Source organism: Lissotriton helveticus, chromosome 5_1 (assembly GCF_964261635.1).
Source record: "Lissotriton helveticus chromosome 5_1, aLisHel1.1, whole genome shotgun sequence".
Lineage (NCBI taxonomy): Eukaryota > Metazoa > Chordata > Amphibia > Caudata > Salamandridae > Lissotriton > Lissotriton helveticus.
Window position 1 is genome coordinate 1,139,145,794 of NC_136065.1, and position 15,581 is coordinate 1,139,161,374.

General features: G+C 45.8%; 1 protein-coding gene across 1 annotated transcript in view; it reads left to right on the plus strand.

Annotated features, from left to right (window-relative positions):
- SHOC2 (SHOC2 leucine rich repeat scaffold protein) overlaps positions 1 to 15,581 on the plus strand; it is a 347,624-nt gene that overhangs the window by 170,112 nt on the left and 161,931 nt on the right. Inside the window, exon 5 of the mRNA XM_078643771.1 lies at positions 214 to 402. Within this exon, the coding sequence (XP_078499897.1) occupies positions 214 to 402 (189 nt within the window). The remainder of the gene's footprint in view (positions 1 to 213; positions 403 to 15,581) is intronic.

The window sequence follows — 15,581 nt, forward strand, 5'->3', positions numbered from 1 at the left end:
ACATCCCTAATTCATAGTTTTTAGACTGTTTGACCCAGCCTTCACAATGACCTGTTTGGAATATGAGACAAAGTACCATATTGAAAATGTTAGCACAATAACAAATGCTGTATTTTTATTGCTGCGTTTGTGTAGCACAGCTTACCTCGTACGAGGCCCAAAGCTCTTGGAAGGTAATCTTACATTTTTAAATGCATCTTTTGCTTTCCACAGGGTCTTTTATCCAGTCTTGTGAACTTGAGCAACTTAACTCTGGCCAGGAACTGTTTCCAGTCCTATCCCGTTGGCGGACCATCTCAATTCTCCACTATCTACTCTCTCAACATGGAGCACAATCGAATCAATAAAATTCCTTTTGGAATTTTCTCAAGAGCTAAAGTGTTAAGTAAGCTGAATATGAAGGTGAGGAAAATGTAACGTAACTTTTATGTTTAGAATACACTCCGACAATACTGGCCTGTACTTTTTGTGTTTTTATTAAAATCCATACTCCTGACTGAATTGCTTATAGAGTCTAGTATTGTCCAATTTAGCACAGTGTACTACATTGGGCCTTAGATGCTTTGATATGTTAATCATAAATGTGAATTAAATACGTTTCAGACCAAACCCAGCCTAACCTGCCTCTAGTACCGCAGATATAATGTACACCAAGATATGCTTAACTCCTGTGTTAGATGGCAAAGACCTTAGCCCAAATCAAATTGTAGAGGTGCTTGGCCTTGCTCACATAATAGTATAATTGCTGAAGGTAAACGCCAGACAGTTTTCAACACTTCGCAAAGTGGAATTAGGACCACTCAATTTATTATAGCGCTGTACCTGTGGGTTGTCTGCCTCCCCATTTACCTTGGGTCCTTTAATTAAAGGCTGCTTGATTATTTTATCCTGTTTACGATTTAAATTTCAGTTGTCATCTACTCCTCCTCAATGAATTTTACAACCACAAGGCTGGGGTTGGCCTAACGGCTAAGGCGCTCGCCCTCGGACCTGGGGATCTGGGTTCGAGTCTCGGTAACGACGCCAAAAAACCCCTGTGATTCTGGGCAAATCACTTAATCTCCCCGTGCCTAAAATGAAAGCGTGTCCTCATGTAATGTAACTGGTACTATGTAAAGCGCTCTGATAACTGATTCGGTTCGGTTCGGTTCTAGTTCGCGCTATATAAAACTCTGCAAAAAAAAAAAAAAAAAAAGGCTTGATTTTCACCTTGAAAGAACAGCCAGTGGTTTCTAAGCCACATTTTTAGCCACCAATTCAACTGTTTAGGAATGACTTATTTCACAATATAGTTCAAAACTAACTGAAAATAGGTAACATCATTTTATACAACAGAAAAGAGAAACAAGTCAGTTCTCACTGTTCTATTCGTTTGTAGTTTTCTCAGTTAAAGTTTGATGGCTACCCCATTAACAAGCTTCCTTTACTGTTGGCATCTGCTCTCACCTGTTCTTTTGCCACTTATCAAATCTCGCTCCATTCTTTATTATGCAGTGTTGGCATTTCTCACAGTTCATCAATGCTTCTGTATCAGTTACCCCCTTGCTGCATTTTAACTCCAATCATCCACTCTCGCTTGCCATCTAGTCTCCAACTCGACCAATTAACTTTAACATCTTAAACCTCTGTTTAAAATCTGTAAATTAACCAGATTGTTACCTTTTTTGTCCACAGTACTACCATTAGCTTGAGGAATTAATGCCTTCTAAAATGTGGAACTTTTCTAGGCTTTTTTTGTTATTTATTTTCCTGTTTGCATTGTTTCAGAAATGGTGCTTTAATTATGTGGAAGTTTATTACACTTCTGTGCCTTTCAACTCAGATCTGGAGCTCCACTACCAACTTTGCCAGTTTTTGAACGACTTCTAAACTGTTTCAAACTACTGTGTTTGGGAACGATGTCTCATCCTGCCCAAAATGAACTTCAAGATTGCCACAACTTCAGAAAGCAGTTGTTTGTCATGGACCCGCATATAATGTCTTTGATATCTGGGATCCGTTCAAGAATCCCAATTTGTGCAATATGTATGCCTTCAGTTACCGGGAGGCGAAGAAGTATTTTGCTGAACACAAAAGTTATAGCCTTTCCACCCGATCCAATTTGAGGGTGTGGACTTTGTCTCGGTCCTGAGGCCGTTCCCATGACTGCTGAACTTTGAGCTCGAAGTCCTCCAGTAAATCCCAAGCACAAGAAAGCAAAGTGGGACACCACCGCAGCCCACCACTCTGACTCCAAAGAGCACATGCAATGGCATCACAATTTCAGTTGCATGCCAAGAAGTTCTATGGTCACCGAACAGTTTCCTCTGCTGGTACCGAAGCACACTGGTTCTTGGGTCGCTGTTGGGCCAGTAGCAGATCGATGCCTTCATGGAGACTATGCTGGTGTGCTTCCAGTTACCTCCGGTGTACCTTCAGCGCCCACGGAGACTCAGGGTCCCGTAGTCCGGTTACACCAGTGGGTCTGCACTCAATACAGTCTGCCACCCTTCGACCCTTTGGCGGACCCATACCTTCTACTCTGGCCCCTGTTACACAGAAGTCTGCGCCAATGGCACTGGTACTGGGAGATGAACTAGTGCGGACATCCATGTTGAACGCCAAACCAACTACAGCTCAAGCCCAACCAATGTCACGCTACAACATTACTAGAGCACAGCCAGTCTCGTCTTGACTCACACAGTGCCTCTGCCACGTACCATCTATCATCAAAGGCTCCATTATCTCTTTGCTTTTGATTGATCCTTTGTCAGAGTAAGGAACACCACAATATTTATTATGATAGGGATGACTTGCTCCCCTGGCTATATCAGTGATGCTTTATAAATATTGATTTGCAGAATGCCAGAAGAGCTTCTCATTTGCGGTGGGGGTCCAGAGGGAACCGGAGGCACTAGAATTACATCAACCCTCTGAGACCAAAACAAATGCCCTGGCAGTTCTTACAACCTGCTCTGTGTGTTTTCTGAGCCCTTGCTTCCTCACTGATACTTTCATGACTACATGGGTGTTCTTGCCTCATTATAAATAGCCAAGTGGCCAGACAGTACAGACCGGTGCCTGGTAATACGGATTTTCTCAGCAAGCATCCCATTCCAGAGAGCCTTATATTGTAGGCTTTGACCACAGGGTTTCCCGACACTTGAACAAGTCCGGTCAGACAAGGTCCCACTGACTCAGAACATCTAGATCTTCAAGTGTTTTCGGAAGGTGGTCAAAGAAGTGCAACTTCTCAGTGGTCCGTGTAGGGCGTTCCACAGCTTGTAACCCTAATATGCAAAAGATTGACCTCCTGCTCGGGTCAATCTTACTCTAGGAACTTTGTACAAGGAAAGGTCACTTGAGTGCAAAGGACAAGCCAACTGATAAAAACTCACCAACTCTCAAAAATATTGCGAACCTACACCTGACCTTGCTTTGTGCACAAGGCTTTAAATTGAATTTGTTTCCCTAACATGCGCCAGTAAAGTTCACGGAGCAAGGGGAGATGGTAAAGTAATCTAGCAGCTGTGTTTTGGAGTACTTGCATCTGTCTCATGTAGGCTTTACCCGCTCCTAGATTAAGGATGCTGCCATAGTCCAGACTCGACATAATTAGTGCCTGGATGACCCTCCTTTGGGCTGAAGAAAGGCAGTATCCAGATGATTTTTCTCAGCCGTTTCAGAAATCCGAAGCAGGCAGCAGGCAGCAGCCACCTTTGCCACATCAGGCTTCATGAACAGCTTCTCATCCAGCAGAAAACCAATGTTCTTTACCGTGGGTGCTTGATCTGGACGAGCACCCAAGGTTCCCTCCCAGTGACGTGTACCCCAAAGCGAGTGTTCCTTTACTAATACTGCCGTCTTGTCTCCATTGAGTTTGAGCAAATTGTTGTTCATCCACTTAGCCATCAAACCTAAACAGGAGGTCAAGGCCTCGGAGTTGTAATCCTGCACAGATAACCAGGAAAAACTATTTGCATATCGTCTGCGTAAGAAAATAAAGTAAGGCCACAACTTTCCACCATGTCAGTGAGTGGGCGGCCATTGATGTTAAATAGCACCTGACTTAGTGCTGATCCTTGGGGAACTCCAGAAGTGAAGGCATGCAGTTTTGAAATGGTACTGGCTGAGAAAAGGATGTAATCTAAGATAGGGCTATAGCCTGAATACCCAGATTTATCAGCCTCTTTTGAAGAGATCAAGTAAAAACCGTGCACCCGTTTATCCTTCATCCAGGAAACTTCTGAGATGTTCAGGGACTCCTAGAAAGGCCGATTCAGTACTGTCCTGCTCGGTCTCCGGACTGAGAGGAATGTAGACATTTTTGGGACTTCACAAACATGTAGAGTTATTTATTCACATGTTTCGCCAATATTTCAACCTAATCGGAAGCATTGAAATTGGTCTTTAATTAGACCAATTGGGAGTGTCCAAATAGGTTTCTTCAAGAGAGAAAGAGCCATAGCATGCTTACTTGTTCAAGGAATATACTCCTCATGTAAAGAGGAGTTAAGGGCTCCCACCAAAACCCTCATGAAATCAATATCCAAGTCGCCAAGTATGGCTGGGGGAGGGAGATCTCTCAGGGAACCAGACTTTATAGAGTGAAGCAGAGAAAAAAAAACATAGGGGTGTCAAGTGTGGCCCAGGAATTCAGTTTTTGGCAGACTTGTATAGGGACTGCAGCTTTTAAGTCCTTCCATGGTGCCCGTGCTAGGAGCCGCCCATTCGCTGCAGCAATTTCCCCCACTGTCATTGGAAGCCTCCCTAGCTGGCATCAAAAGCCTGAAGTCTGGGTCTCCCTCTGACCAGCCACGGTCCGTGCAGGTAACATCAGTGGGGTGGTGTAAGGGAGGATTCCGAGGGACAATGCAGAGGGAAAATTAACTAAATAGTTAATTGTCCCTTGGTATCGTCTCTCGGAATCCCCCCTTACATGGCCCCACTGCTGTTACCTGCACGGACCGCAGCTGCCTCTGACCTCTGTACAGCAAAAGTGCTAGTGTCTATAGCACAGGTATTTAATCCGGTGGTAAATAAAACTTGTAACACTTCATTAGAGACTGAACACATGCCATCTAGATCAAAGCAGGCAAAAATGCTTCTCCCCGCCTTCTCTAAGGTGTTGTAGAAATATGTTAACTAGGTGGTTACTGACTATGTGGAAACCAACAGCCATCTCCACATTAGTCAGTCCAGATTTAGAGCCAACCATAGTACCGAGTCTCTCCTCTTAGAGGTCCCCGAACACATCAAGGAGAGCCTGGATGAGGGAGGGAAAGCCATTTTGATCCTGTTAGATCGATCAGCGGCCTTTGATACCGTGCCTCATGATAAGCTCTTGGACAGGATCCAGGCTCTCAGTATCGGATGCTCATTTTTAAAATGGCTTGCCTCCTATTTGGAAGACGGGGATCAGGAGGTTTGGATACCTCCTTATGCAGCTGGAATCCCAGGAATGGATGTGGGTGTCCCTCAGGGCTCCGTTCAGAGCCCACATTATTCAATCTTAATATGTCCCCTTTGCCTGTCCTTGCGGAGACCTAAGGAGCTAAAATTATTTCATACACTGACGACACACAGCTTCTTTTCACCTACAACAAAGGGAGGAGTTTTGAGGGAACAAAGATCAAAATCTGCCTCTTTGATCCATTGCATTGCGGAGATCCTGCCGGATGAGGGCCAAGTCGACTCGGTCCTCGCCAATCTTGTTCTCCACCGAGGCATGCGAGGTATTAATTGCTTGGAGGATCGTGCCAAGATCGGTGACGCTGGGGGTATTCTGATCTGTGGGGCCGTTCGTGTCTCCAGTCTCCGTGGTTGTGTATTGGTCCATTTTAGTTTGTGTTGTGGGAGTCTTTGGGCCTCTGTCCCTTCCCATGGTGGTGGGCAGATCTCATCCCCTTAAGGAAGGCAACACTTCCAGTTGCACCTCCAGGGGAGGGGAGGGCGATTCAGGCCACAAGACTTGGACGGGGCAGGGTGGACCGACCGGGTCCAGTATTCAGGTGCCACTTTTCTTGTGACTATAGGTGGCAGGTGAACGTGGGACAGATGACCCCTCTACGGTCCCTGTGGTTCGCCTCACTAATGCGTGATTCTGTAGATGGCTCCTCCGCCATCAGATAACCAAGCTTTGCCGCGTCTGGATGGTCTGAAGTGCCCGCTGGGGATCACCCCTGCATGCTGCAGGGGGAGTGTGGGGGGGGTTTCCTGCCACCTATTGAATGTTGGATCAGTAGACCTCACCAGGTCACCTTGCGCTCGTGTAATCAGGCCGAAGGAAGGGAACTCAGTTCCTGAGCACCCTTGCCACCCGCAATGGCGGCTGACTCCTCAGCCTCCTCGCACCAGCCCATTGGCCGCGTTCACTGCAGGTTCAGGCTGCCTTTGACGCCAGCCAGCCATTCACCCCTCACTGTGGGCACAAGGCCCAGGCACTGGGTCTCGCCTTGGTGACGTTGAGAGTCTCAGAGAGGCCCATTTGGGCTGGTGGGGGGGGGCCAGGTCTAAGGTCGTGGTGACGACAGGCAGGATTACATTCTGGCTGACGGGTCCTTGGGTCACAGGATGCCGAGGCGATCCACAGCCAGGGGGAGGGGGTAGACTCTCGCCGTCCAGTAAAGACAGCCGAACCGTTACAGGTGGACCCCCTTCCCCGCCGCAGCCCAGCCAGCCACAGGCCATTGAAGTCACGGCTGTGGTAGCTCCCGGCCCAAGGGGTATGCTCATGGCAGGCCTCCTCCACCCCTCGTACGGCTCACTCACCCACCAGACCGCGGGAGGATTGGTTAACTGATGGTCTTCTCTATATCCGCAGACGGGCCCAGGGTTGTAGAAACAGAACGGAGAGCATTCTAGACGGTGGATCCCAGGGCCGCAGGATGCCAGAGCGACCCACAGCGGATGTAGTCTAGTTCCTATATTCCCAATAGGCTCTGTGCATTGGAATAATATATCCTATAGATGTGACGGAGGACTTGGGTCGAATGGGTCTCTATCGAATATATTAGACTTAATTGTGAGTGCCAGCTAGCTCAGAGGTCACTAGAAACTTTCTCGAATAAACAAGAAGGGATTTATTTCTGATAACGGCATAAACATGACCACTTTGTTTCCCCAAGATAAAACGTAGCTTCAGAGTCGTGGAAACAATAGATATTTCACTCAATCATTCGTGCACGCTTTGTTTCACCAGAGGTGCAGAGAAATAGAGAAACAGGCGTTTTCAAAAAGAGTATGTTCGAGGCATATGGGCTGCAGATGGTACATTTATGAATAAATCGCCATCTGGTGTTGGGCTCGGATGATTGCACTTGTTTTTCTTCTGGAGAAGTCTTTGTCGTCATAGATGACTCCTCCTCTTGGTGTTAGTGCGCATGGGCATCGGCTCCATCCTTAGATTGTTTTTTTCCGCCATCGGGTTCGGATGAGGATCGAAGCGCTCCGGACCGACTTCAATAAAGAAGGTTATATTCGGCGCGTAACCCTTTCCAATTCGACGGTATTGTTATTGAACGCGACTTCAATTCCATCTCGACGCGTTTCGAAGAACTACGACTACGAGAAGACCAGCTCGACGTAGTCCAGCCCGGAGTCCATGGAAAGGACTCCATTTAAAAAATGTCCAACGTGTGGTGCTAAGTTCCCACACAAGGACCTACACGAAGTGTGCAACCTCTGCTTGTCCCCTGAACACGAATCCAGGGACTGTGAGGCCTGTGCAGCATTTTCTTCAAAATCGACGATTAGAAACCGTCGAGCCCGAAGACACGAGGTATCGAGAATGCAGTCACAAGCAATCCCGTAGCTGTTCGAGGACCAGCACCCAGAACAGGAGGAAGAGGAGGTCGACGAAGCGGGGTCAGAAGTGGACGAGTCCGACGTCGAGGAAATTGACGTCCAGCAAACCGTGAGTGACGACGTCCCTTTACCAAAGAACAGACCCCGCACGGTGTCGACCCCGCCCTCGAGCCCGGTCAGACAACCGAAAAAAGTTTCCGACGCCCCGCCTTCGGGCCCGGCAACGAAACCGAAACACTCGGTCTCCCATCATGGTGGTTCCGATAGACGACCCACATCGACACCGAAGCTCCATGTCAAAGAAAGCTCGAAGTCGAAACAGTCCATGTCGACACCGAAACACGTTTCGACGTCGAAAACACCCTCGACACCGGGGACATCGTCGACACCGAAAACATCGGATCCGAATAAAATCTCGGTGCCGAAAACACAAATGGACAGTCAGAAGAAAAAACACCTTTCGGACCCGAAAACTGCGGTACCGACACAGGAATATAAAACAGATCCTAAACAAAAGACTCTGTTTATTGATCCACAAACTGGCAAGGTAGTCACAGAACTACCTAAAAAGAGGAAGAATGAACAGTCGGACGACAGGACTCATCCGAAGAAGAGAACAATGGGGACAAATACAACTCCTCCCCATTCTCCAAAACCTAGAGACACACCCTCTTCTCCTCTTCCTCACAATAGGCCAAATATTCCTCCCACACGACCATCTACACCTACAACAGATGTAGAAAGTGGCACAGGGGAGGGAGAACATCCTGGGGATGATGAAGACACAATCCCAGAGGAGGTAGACCCATGGGAAGAGTACAATGTAGGGTCAGATAACGATAACGACCCTGAACTGTATCCTTCAAAACCTTCACCTCCTGATGATAATACTGGTTTTGCGCAACTCATTAATAGAGCAGCAAAATACCACCAGGTAGAACTACATGCAGAACCTCAAATAGAGGATTTCTTATTAGAAACACTACCTACTACACAAAGAACATCAGGAACACTACCAATGCTTAAGGGCCTTCTCACTCACACATCAGAAATATTCAAAGACCCGGTGAGGGCTAGGGTACTGAACCCAAGGATTGATAAGAAATATAGAGCAGCTCCAAAAGACCCAATATTCATTAAAGGGCAAATTCCTCTAGACTCGCTAGTAGTCACAAACGCTCGTAAGAGAGCAAACTCTTTATCTACAGGAGAAGCTCCACCTCCTGACAGAGTCTAAGCTAATAGATGCCTCTGGAAAGAGGGTAGCATCTCAAGCGGCAAACAGCTGGCGCATAGCTAATACACAAGCACTACTTGCAAGGCATGACGGAGCGCATTATGATGAGTTAGAAAAACTCATCACACATCTCCCTAACGAACATCAAAAGAGAGCAGATCAACTCATACAGGAAGGGAAGTTAATTACTAACACTTCAATCAAGTGCGCCCTAGACGCGGCAGACACTGCAGCAAGATCTATAAACACAAGCATCATGTTAAGGAGACATGCATGGCTCAGGGTTTCAGGGTTCAAACAAGAGGTACAAACATCATTACTGAACCAACCTTTTGATGAGAAAACACTTTTCGGCACAGGGACAGATGAGGCCTTAGAAAAGATGAAAAAGGATACGGAAACTGCGAAATCAATGGGAGCATTGCAACAGCCGACACAAAGAGGTTCCTTTCGTAGGTCCACCTATAGAGGAGGATCCAAAAATACAGGTATAAGCCAGCAACAAACCTCTTTTACACCTACATCACCCAGAGGTAATTCCAGAGGTAGTTACAGAGGTAACAACAACAAGGGTAGAGGTCGCGGAAACAACAACAACCGCAACTCTCCAACCCCAAAGCAGTGACTTCATACAGCTCCCCCCAGACCATATAACACCGGTCGGGGGACGCCTATCACAGTTCCTACCTGTCTGGGAAAACATCACATCAGACAGGTGGGTGAGACAAATTATCCAACATGGTTATTGCCTGGAACTCACATCTACCCCACCAAACATCCCCCCCAAACAGCGTCCAATGAAACAAGATCACCTGACACTGTTAAAACAAGAAGTATTATCCCTACTAGAAAAGCATGCCATAGAGAAGGTTCCACAGCACCAACAAGGAACAGGAGTATACTCCCTATACTTCCTAATTCCCAAAAAGGACGGGTCTCTAAGGCCAATACTGGACCTGAGACCTCTCAAAGCATACATAAATCCGGAACATTTCCACATGGTCACGCTCCAACAAGTACTTCCTTTACTGAAGAAAGGGGACTTTCTTTCTACACTGGATCTAAAAGACGCTTACTTTCATATCCCAATTCACAAAGCCCACAGGAAATACCTCAGGTTTGTGGTAGAAGGACAACATTATCAGTTCAAAGTCCTTCCGTTTGGTGTCACAACGGCACCAAGGGTGTTCACAAAATGCCTGGCAGTGGTGGCAGCTCACCTAAGAAGACAACAAATACATGTCTTCCCATACTTGGACGACTGGCTAATAAAGGCCAAGTCACAAGAGGAATGTCTTCAAAACACACAAAAGACAATTCAGCTACTACACCAGCTAGGGTTCACAGTGAACTACACAAAGTCACACCTACAACCAAGCAAGGTTCAACAATATCTGGGGGCTACTATAGACACAGAAAAAGCCAAAGTATACCCCAATCCAGTCAGAATCCAAACAATGCTTACAATCATTCAAAGATTCCAGCCACAACACTCACTACCAGCAAGAGTGTTCATGCAGCTATTAGGGATGATGTCATCCTGCATACTGCTAATACCATATGCCAAACTACAAATGCGTCCGCTACAAGAATGCTTAGCGACACAGTGGAATCAGGCTCAAGGACAGATTACAGATCTGGTGTTGGTAGACGACCGCACACACCGCTCTCTGAAGTGGTGGAACACAACAAACATTGCCAAGGGGCGGTCGTTCCTAGAACCGATTCCACAGGTGACAATAACAGCGGACGCATCGCTCACAGGATGGGGAGCACATATGGAGAAATACACAGTACAAGGAAGGTGGAGTGTGCAGGAAAAAAGACTGCACATCAATCATCTAGAACTACTAGCAGTGTTTCTAGCATTGAAAGCCTTCCAAATACATGTTGCCAACAAAGCAGTCCTGATCAGAACAGACAACATGACAGCAATGTATTATATTCAAAAACAGGGGGGGACGCACTCTCTCCAACTATCCGGACTAGCACAGGAAATCTGGAGATGGGCCATTCCTCAAAACATCTATCTGTTAGCCGAACACCTACCAGGAGTCCAAAACCAGATAGCAGACATCTTAAGCAGACAGTCGGAACAAATACACGAATGGGAACTGCACCAACAAATACTGCAGCCATTCTTCCAAAGATGGGGACAGCCAGAGATAGACCTCTTTGCCACTCATCAGAACGCAAAATGCCAAAGCTTCGCGTCCAGGTACCCACACCACCTGTCGCAGGGCAATGCGTTATGGATAAATTGGTCCAACAAATTTGCATACGCTTTTCCCCCTCTCCCACTAATCCCATTAGTGGTCAGGAAGCTGCAACAACACTCAATGACCATGATACTAGTAGCACCCACGTGGGCAAGACAACCGTGGTTCACCACGCTCCTGCAACTCTCACAAGTGCCACATCAAAAGCTAAGAATTCTACCCATGCACCTTACACAGAACCATGGAGAAATAATGCACCCAGATCCCACACAACTGAACCTAGCGATCTGGCTCCTGAAATCCTAGAATTTGGGTACTTAGATCTACCCCCAAATTGCATGGAGATAATTAAACAAGCGAGACGTCCCACCACCAGAGCATGCTATGCAGCTAAGTGGAAGAGGTTTGCTATACACTGTACTACTAATAATATCAACCCTCTGGACGTATCAACAAGGGAGATTATTTGCTACTTACTACACTTACAGCAATGTAATCTCGCGTACACATCTATCAGAGTACATCTAGCAGCTATAGCAGCGTACCTACAAAACAGGCAGCATATATCACTGTTCAGAGTGCCAGCGATAAAAGCCTTCATGGAAGGCCTTAAAAGAGTCATTCCACCAAGATTACCACCTTCCCCGGTCTGGAACCTCAACGTAGTACTCACCAGACTAATGGGACCACCTTTCGAACCTATGCATAGGTGCGAGATACAATTCCTTACATGGAAGGTGGCGTTCCTTATAGCCATTACCTCACTCAGGAGAGTAAGTGAATTACAGGCATTGACAATACAAGAACCATTCCTACAGTTACACCAGAATAAAGTGGTTCTTAGAACAAACCCAAAGTTCTTGCCTAAAGTAATTTCAGCATTTCACATCAACCAGCCAGTGGAGCTACCAGTCTTTTTTCCAAAGCCACAGACGGTAGCAGAAAGGGCTCTACATACACTAGATGTCAAAAGAGCCATTTTGTACTACATAGAAAGGACACAAAACTTCAGGAAAACTAAACAACTATTTGTAGCATTTTCCCCAACACATAAGGGCAATCCTATCTCTAAAGCAGGCATCGCTAGATGGATTGTAAGATGTATACAGATATGTTACATTAAAGCAAAGAGAACATTAACTGTTCCTCCTAGAGCTCATTCTACACGAAAGCTAGGAGCATCTATGGCATTCTTAGGGAACATTCCCCTAGATGACATATGTAGAGCAGCAACTTGGTCTACACCACATACATTCTCAAAGCACTACTGTGTTGATGTACAGGCTACACAACAAGCCAGAGTGGGCCAAGCTGTATTAAAAACTCTATTTCAAACAGTTGCGACAGACACTGGTGACCACCGCTAGGGAGGTAACTGCTGTACAATCTATTCATAAATGTACCATCTGCAGCCCATATGCCTCGAACGGAATATGCTACTTACCAGTATGCATCTGTTCTTGGCATAAAGGGCTGCAGAGTGGTACATGCCCTCCCTGCCTCCCCGGAAACCTGTGTCTGTCCCAACATTATCTTATTTAGATACATTTACATGGGCATATCTTTATGTATTATACTACACTACTCCATCTAACCCTACTATGGCAAAACAATCTAAGGATGGAGCCGATGCCCATGCGCACTAACACCAAGAGGAGGAGTCATCTATGACGACAAAGACTTCTCCAGAAGAAAAACAAGTGCAATCATCCGAGCCCAACACCAGATGGCGATCTATTCATAAATGTACCACTCTGCAGCCCTCTATGCCAAGAACAGATGCATACTGGTAAGTAGCATATTCCTTATTGAACAGTCTTCTTTCTCATGCAGAAGAAATGAACTGCTACAATCGTAATACTGGCTGTAAAGTATAATGCATACAGGAAGAAGAGTATTATAAAATAATACTGTAAAAGCATGGTATGGTTTCTAAGCCATAAAAACCCTACATAAATAAATAAAGACTAAAAGTACTCAACTGGTGCTTCAAAAATACGCCTACCCCGATGTACCTAACCTAAGTCTAGTACGAGGGAAGGAGCACGTTTGGTGTAGCATAAGTTTAGTATTCTTTTGCCAAGAATCTATCCAAGATTTCTCTAAGGGTCTAATCAGCTCCGTACCTTGGTTTAGAATGTAGGAGGTCTGGTATCTCTTTGTCTCCGGACTCGATTTCCCAACACCCCACGAGGGGAGCTTGGAAACACTGGAACTGGATTTCTCAGCAAGAGAAAAGACAGCGTCTCTCTCAGTGCATCAGCTGGAGGGTCCGCTTCCTTCGGCACTTGCTGTAGCGAGATGCGTCGGTCAAGTAGATAGTCAAACTGCTCCAAACCACGTGTGTTTGCTAGAGCAAGTGTGGGCATATTTATACCTTGAAGGTGCCGAGTTTGACGTAAAGGTGGACATAATAACGTCATCAAAGAGTCGCAGTTCTTTGAAAACTCCATGAGTTCCTGGACAAATCAATATTCAAGCACGGGAAGTCCCTAACTGCTGAAGCCGAGTTTTCCAAGAAATCGTTGTGGCTTTTCGGAAGTAGTGGAAGTATCCATGCCTGTATTTGGACTACATGGGCTATGTCTAAATATAGTTATGATTTCTATGCCTATATAAGGACAAGGTGATTTATACCTATATAAGGGCATGAATCGGGAAAATTACACTAGGGTCCTAAAATGCTATACAACACCCACTCCACTTTATTATCTTCGACATTACTAAATTCAAGCACTAAAACATATCTAAAGCATGTTTTTACAATCCCATCCAAAAATACATAAAAATGCATTTGAAATGGTTGTACACAAAAAATGATTTGTACTGTACGCATTTGTAAGCATTGATTTAATTTTAAGCATATACTATGATATTGGCAATGCTAACTAAATCATGAAAATGGCATTTATGAAATGGCTCGTAAATACAGAAGAAAAAGGTCGAGACCATCCCATAGCAGAATATATAACTGATTTGGTTTGTGGATAAGGTCAATATTGTTTCTAGTAAGTATTCAAAGAATTCTTGTTCTCTAAGACATCCGTTGGCAGTGCCGATGGAAGTGTCAGACAAATATCCAACACACATTCCTCTCCACAAAGCAGGCATCGTAGAACAGGTAAGATGCAATCTTGCCAGATTGGTCTGAACAATAGGAACCACGTGGTATTCAGATCTCTCAAACGAGCCAAGCCAAGAATCTGTGTTATGCGCTCACGATACTGCATTGCCAGAAGAGTGTTCTCCATGGTAATCTGGGTATCGCTGGTAACTGGACTTGCCATATCGAGCAGAAGGAACAAAAATAGTATCCCTGCTACGAGTCCCAAAATGAGAGGCAGGCCGCCGAACACAGAGTGCACGAAGTTTGGAAAAATGCCTAGGACTGCTTCAAAGGGTGCTAACAGTCCCGGAAAAATCGTCTTAAATACATGTGCAATACCACTGGTATCAGACATGTTTAAGATACGACCTAACATTTCTGCGAAATGTATGGGGCAGTTTGTTGATAATAGGGCATGTATCTCTGCAGAGGACCTTGCAACTTGCAGATCATAAGTCTCTTTGGACGAGGTCAGTGGCACAGTTTTTTAGGGCTCGGCTTACTTCCCACGAAGTGGGCGTGGCTTAAGAGTCCTTTTCTGAGGGCTTCGAAAATCGTACCTACCGAATTCCAGAAAGCGCGTGATTTTTGCTGGTTTGTTTTGGCAGCTGCATGGCAATTGGGCCTCGCATGCGTGTGTTTTTACAAGACAGCACGCAATAGGCCATTGGCATTAGAGTTGCTCCGCCTGGTGCATATTCCGTGCGGACACGCGCAGCAGAAGGGCGTATTTCTTCAATTACTAGCTGTCGGGGTCCGCGGTAATTGAAGACAGATGCTGGGCGCGTGTGCACCAGTCTCGAATTTTTAGGGCTCGGGTCTACGGGCGCGCACCACTGCTCGTTTCAGAAGGACTGGTTTCTGCTTCCTTTCATGTGTCAGTGCGACGGCCGCGGTATCGTCTATGTTCTGCTTGTTTTTTTTTTACAATTCGATCACTTTCGCGATTGGTTGAAGTGCCGCTTGTTTTCTTTGTAGTAAACAAAACCGAAAGTGTATTTTTATTTTCCTCGGGAGATCCATCCTATTTCCGACTACTTGTTTTTCCTGTTGTGTGAATTATGACAGGGGGGCGTTTGGTGCAGATAATGCATCGTGTCAACTTTCAAATACGATGGGTTTCAGTGTAAGACGCTGCACATATATGTAGTTTTGATTTGTGCACTGTTAATCTCCAGGTTGTAGTTGATTAAAAAGGCACTGCTTGGCATGTCTTATAAAATAGGCCCGTTGC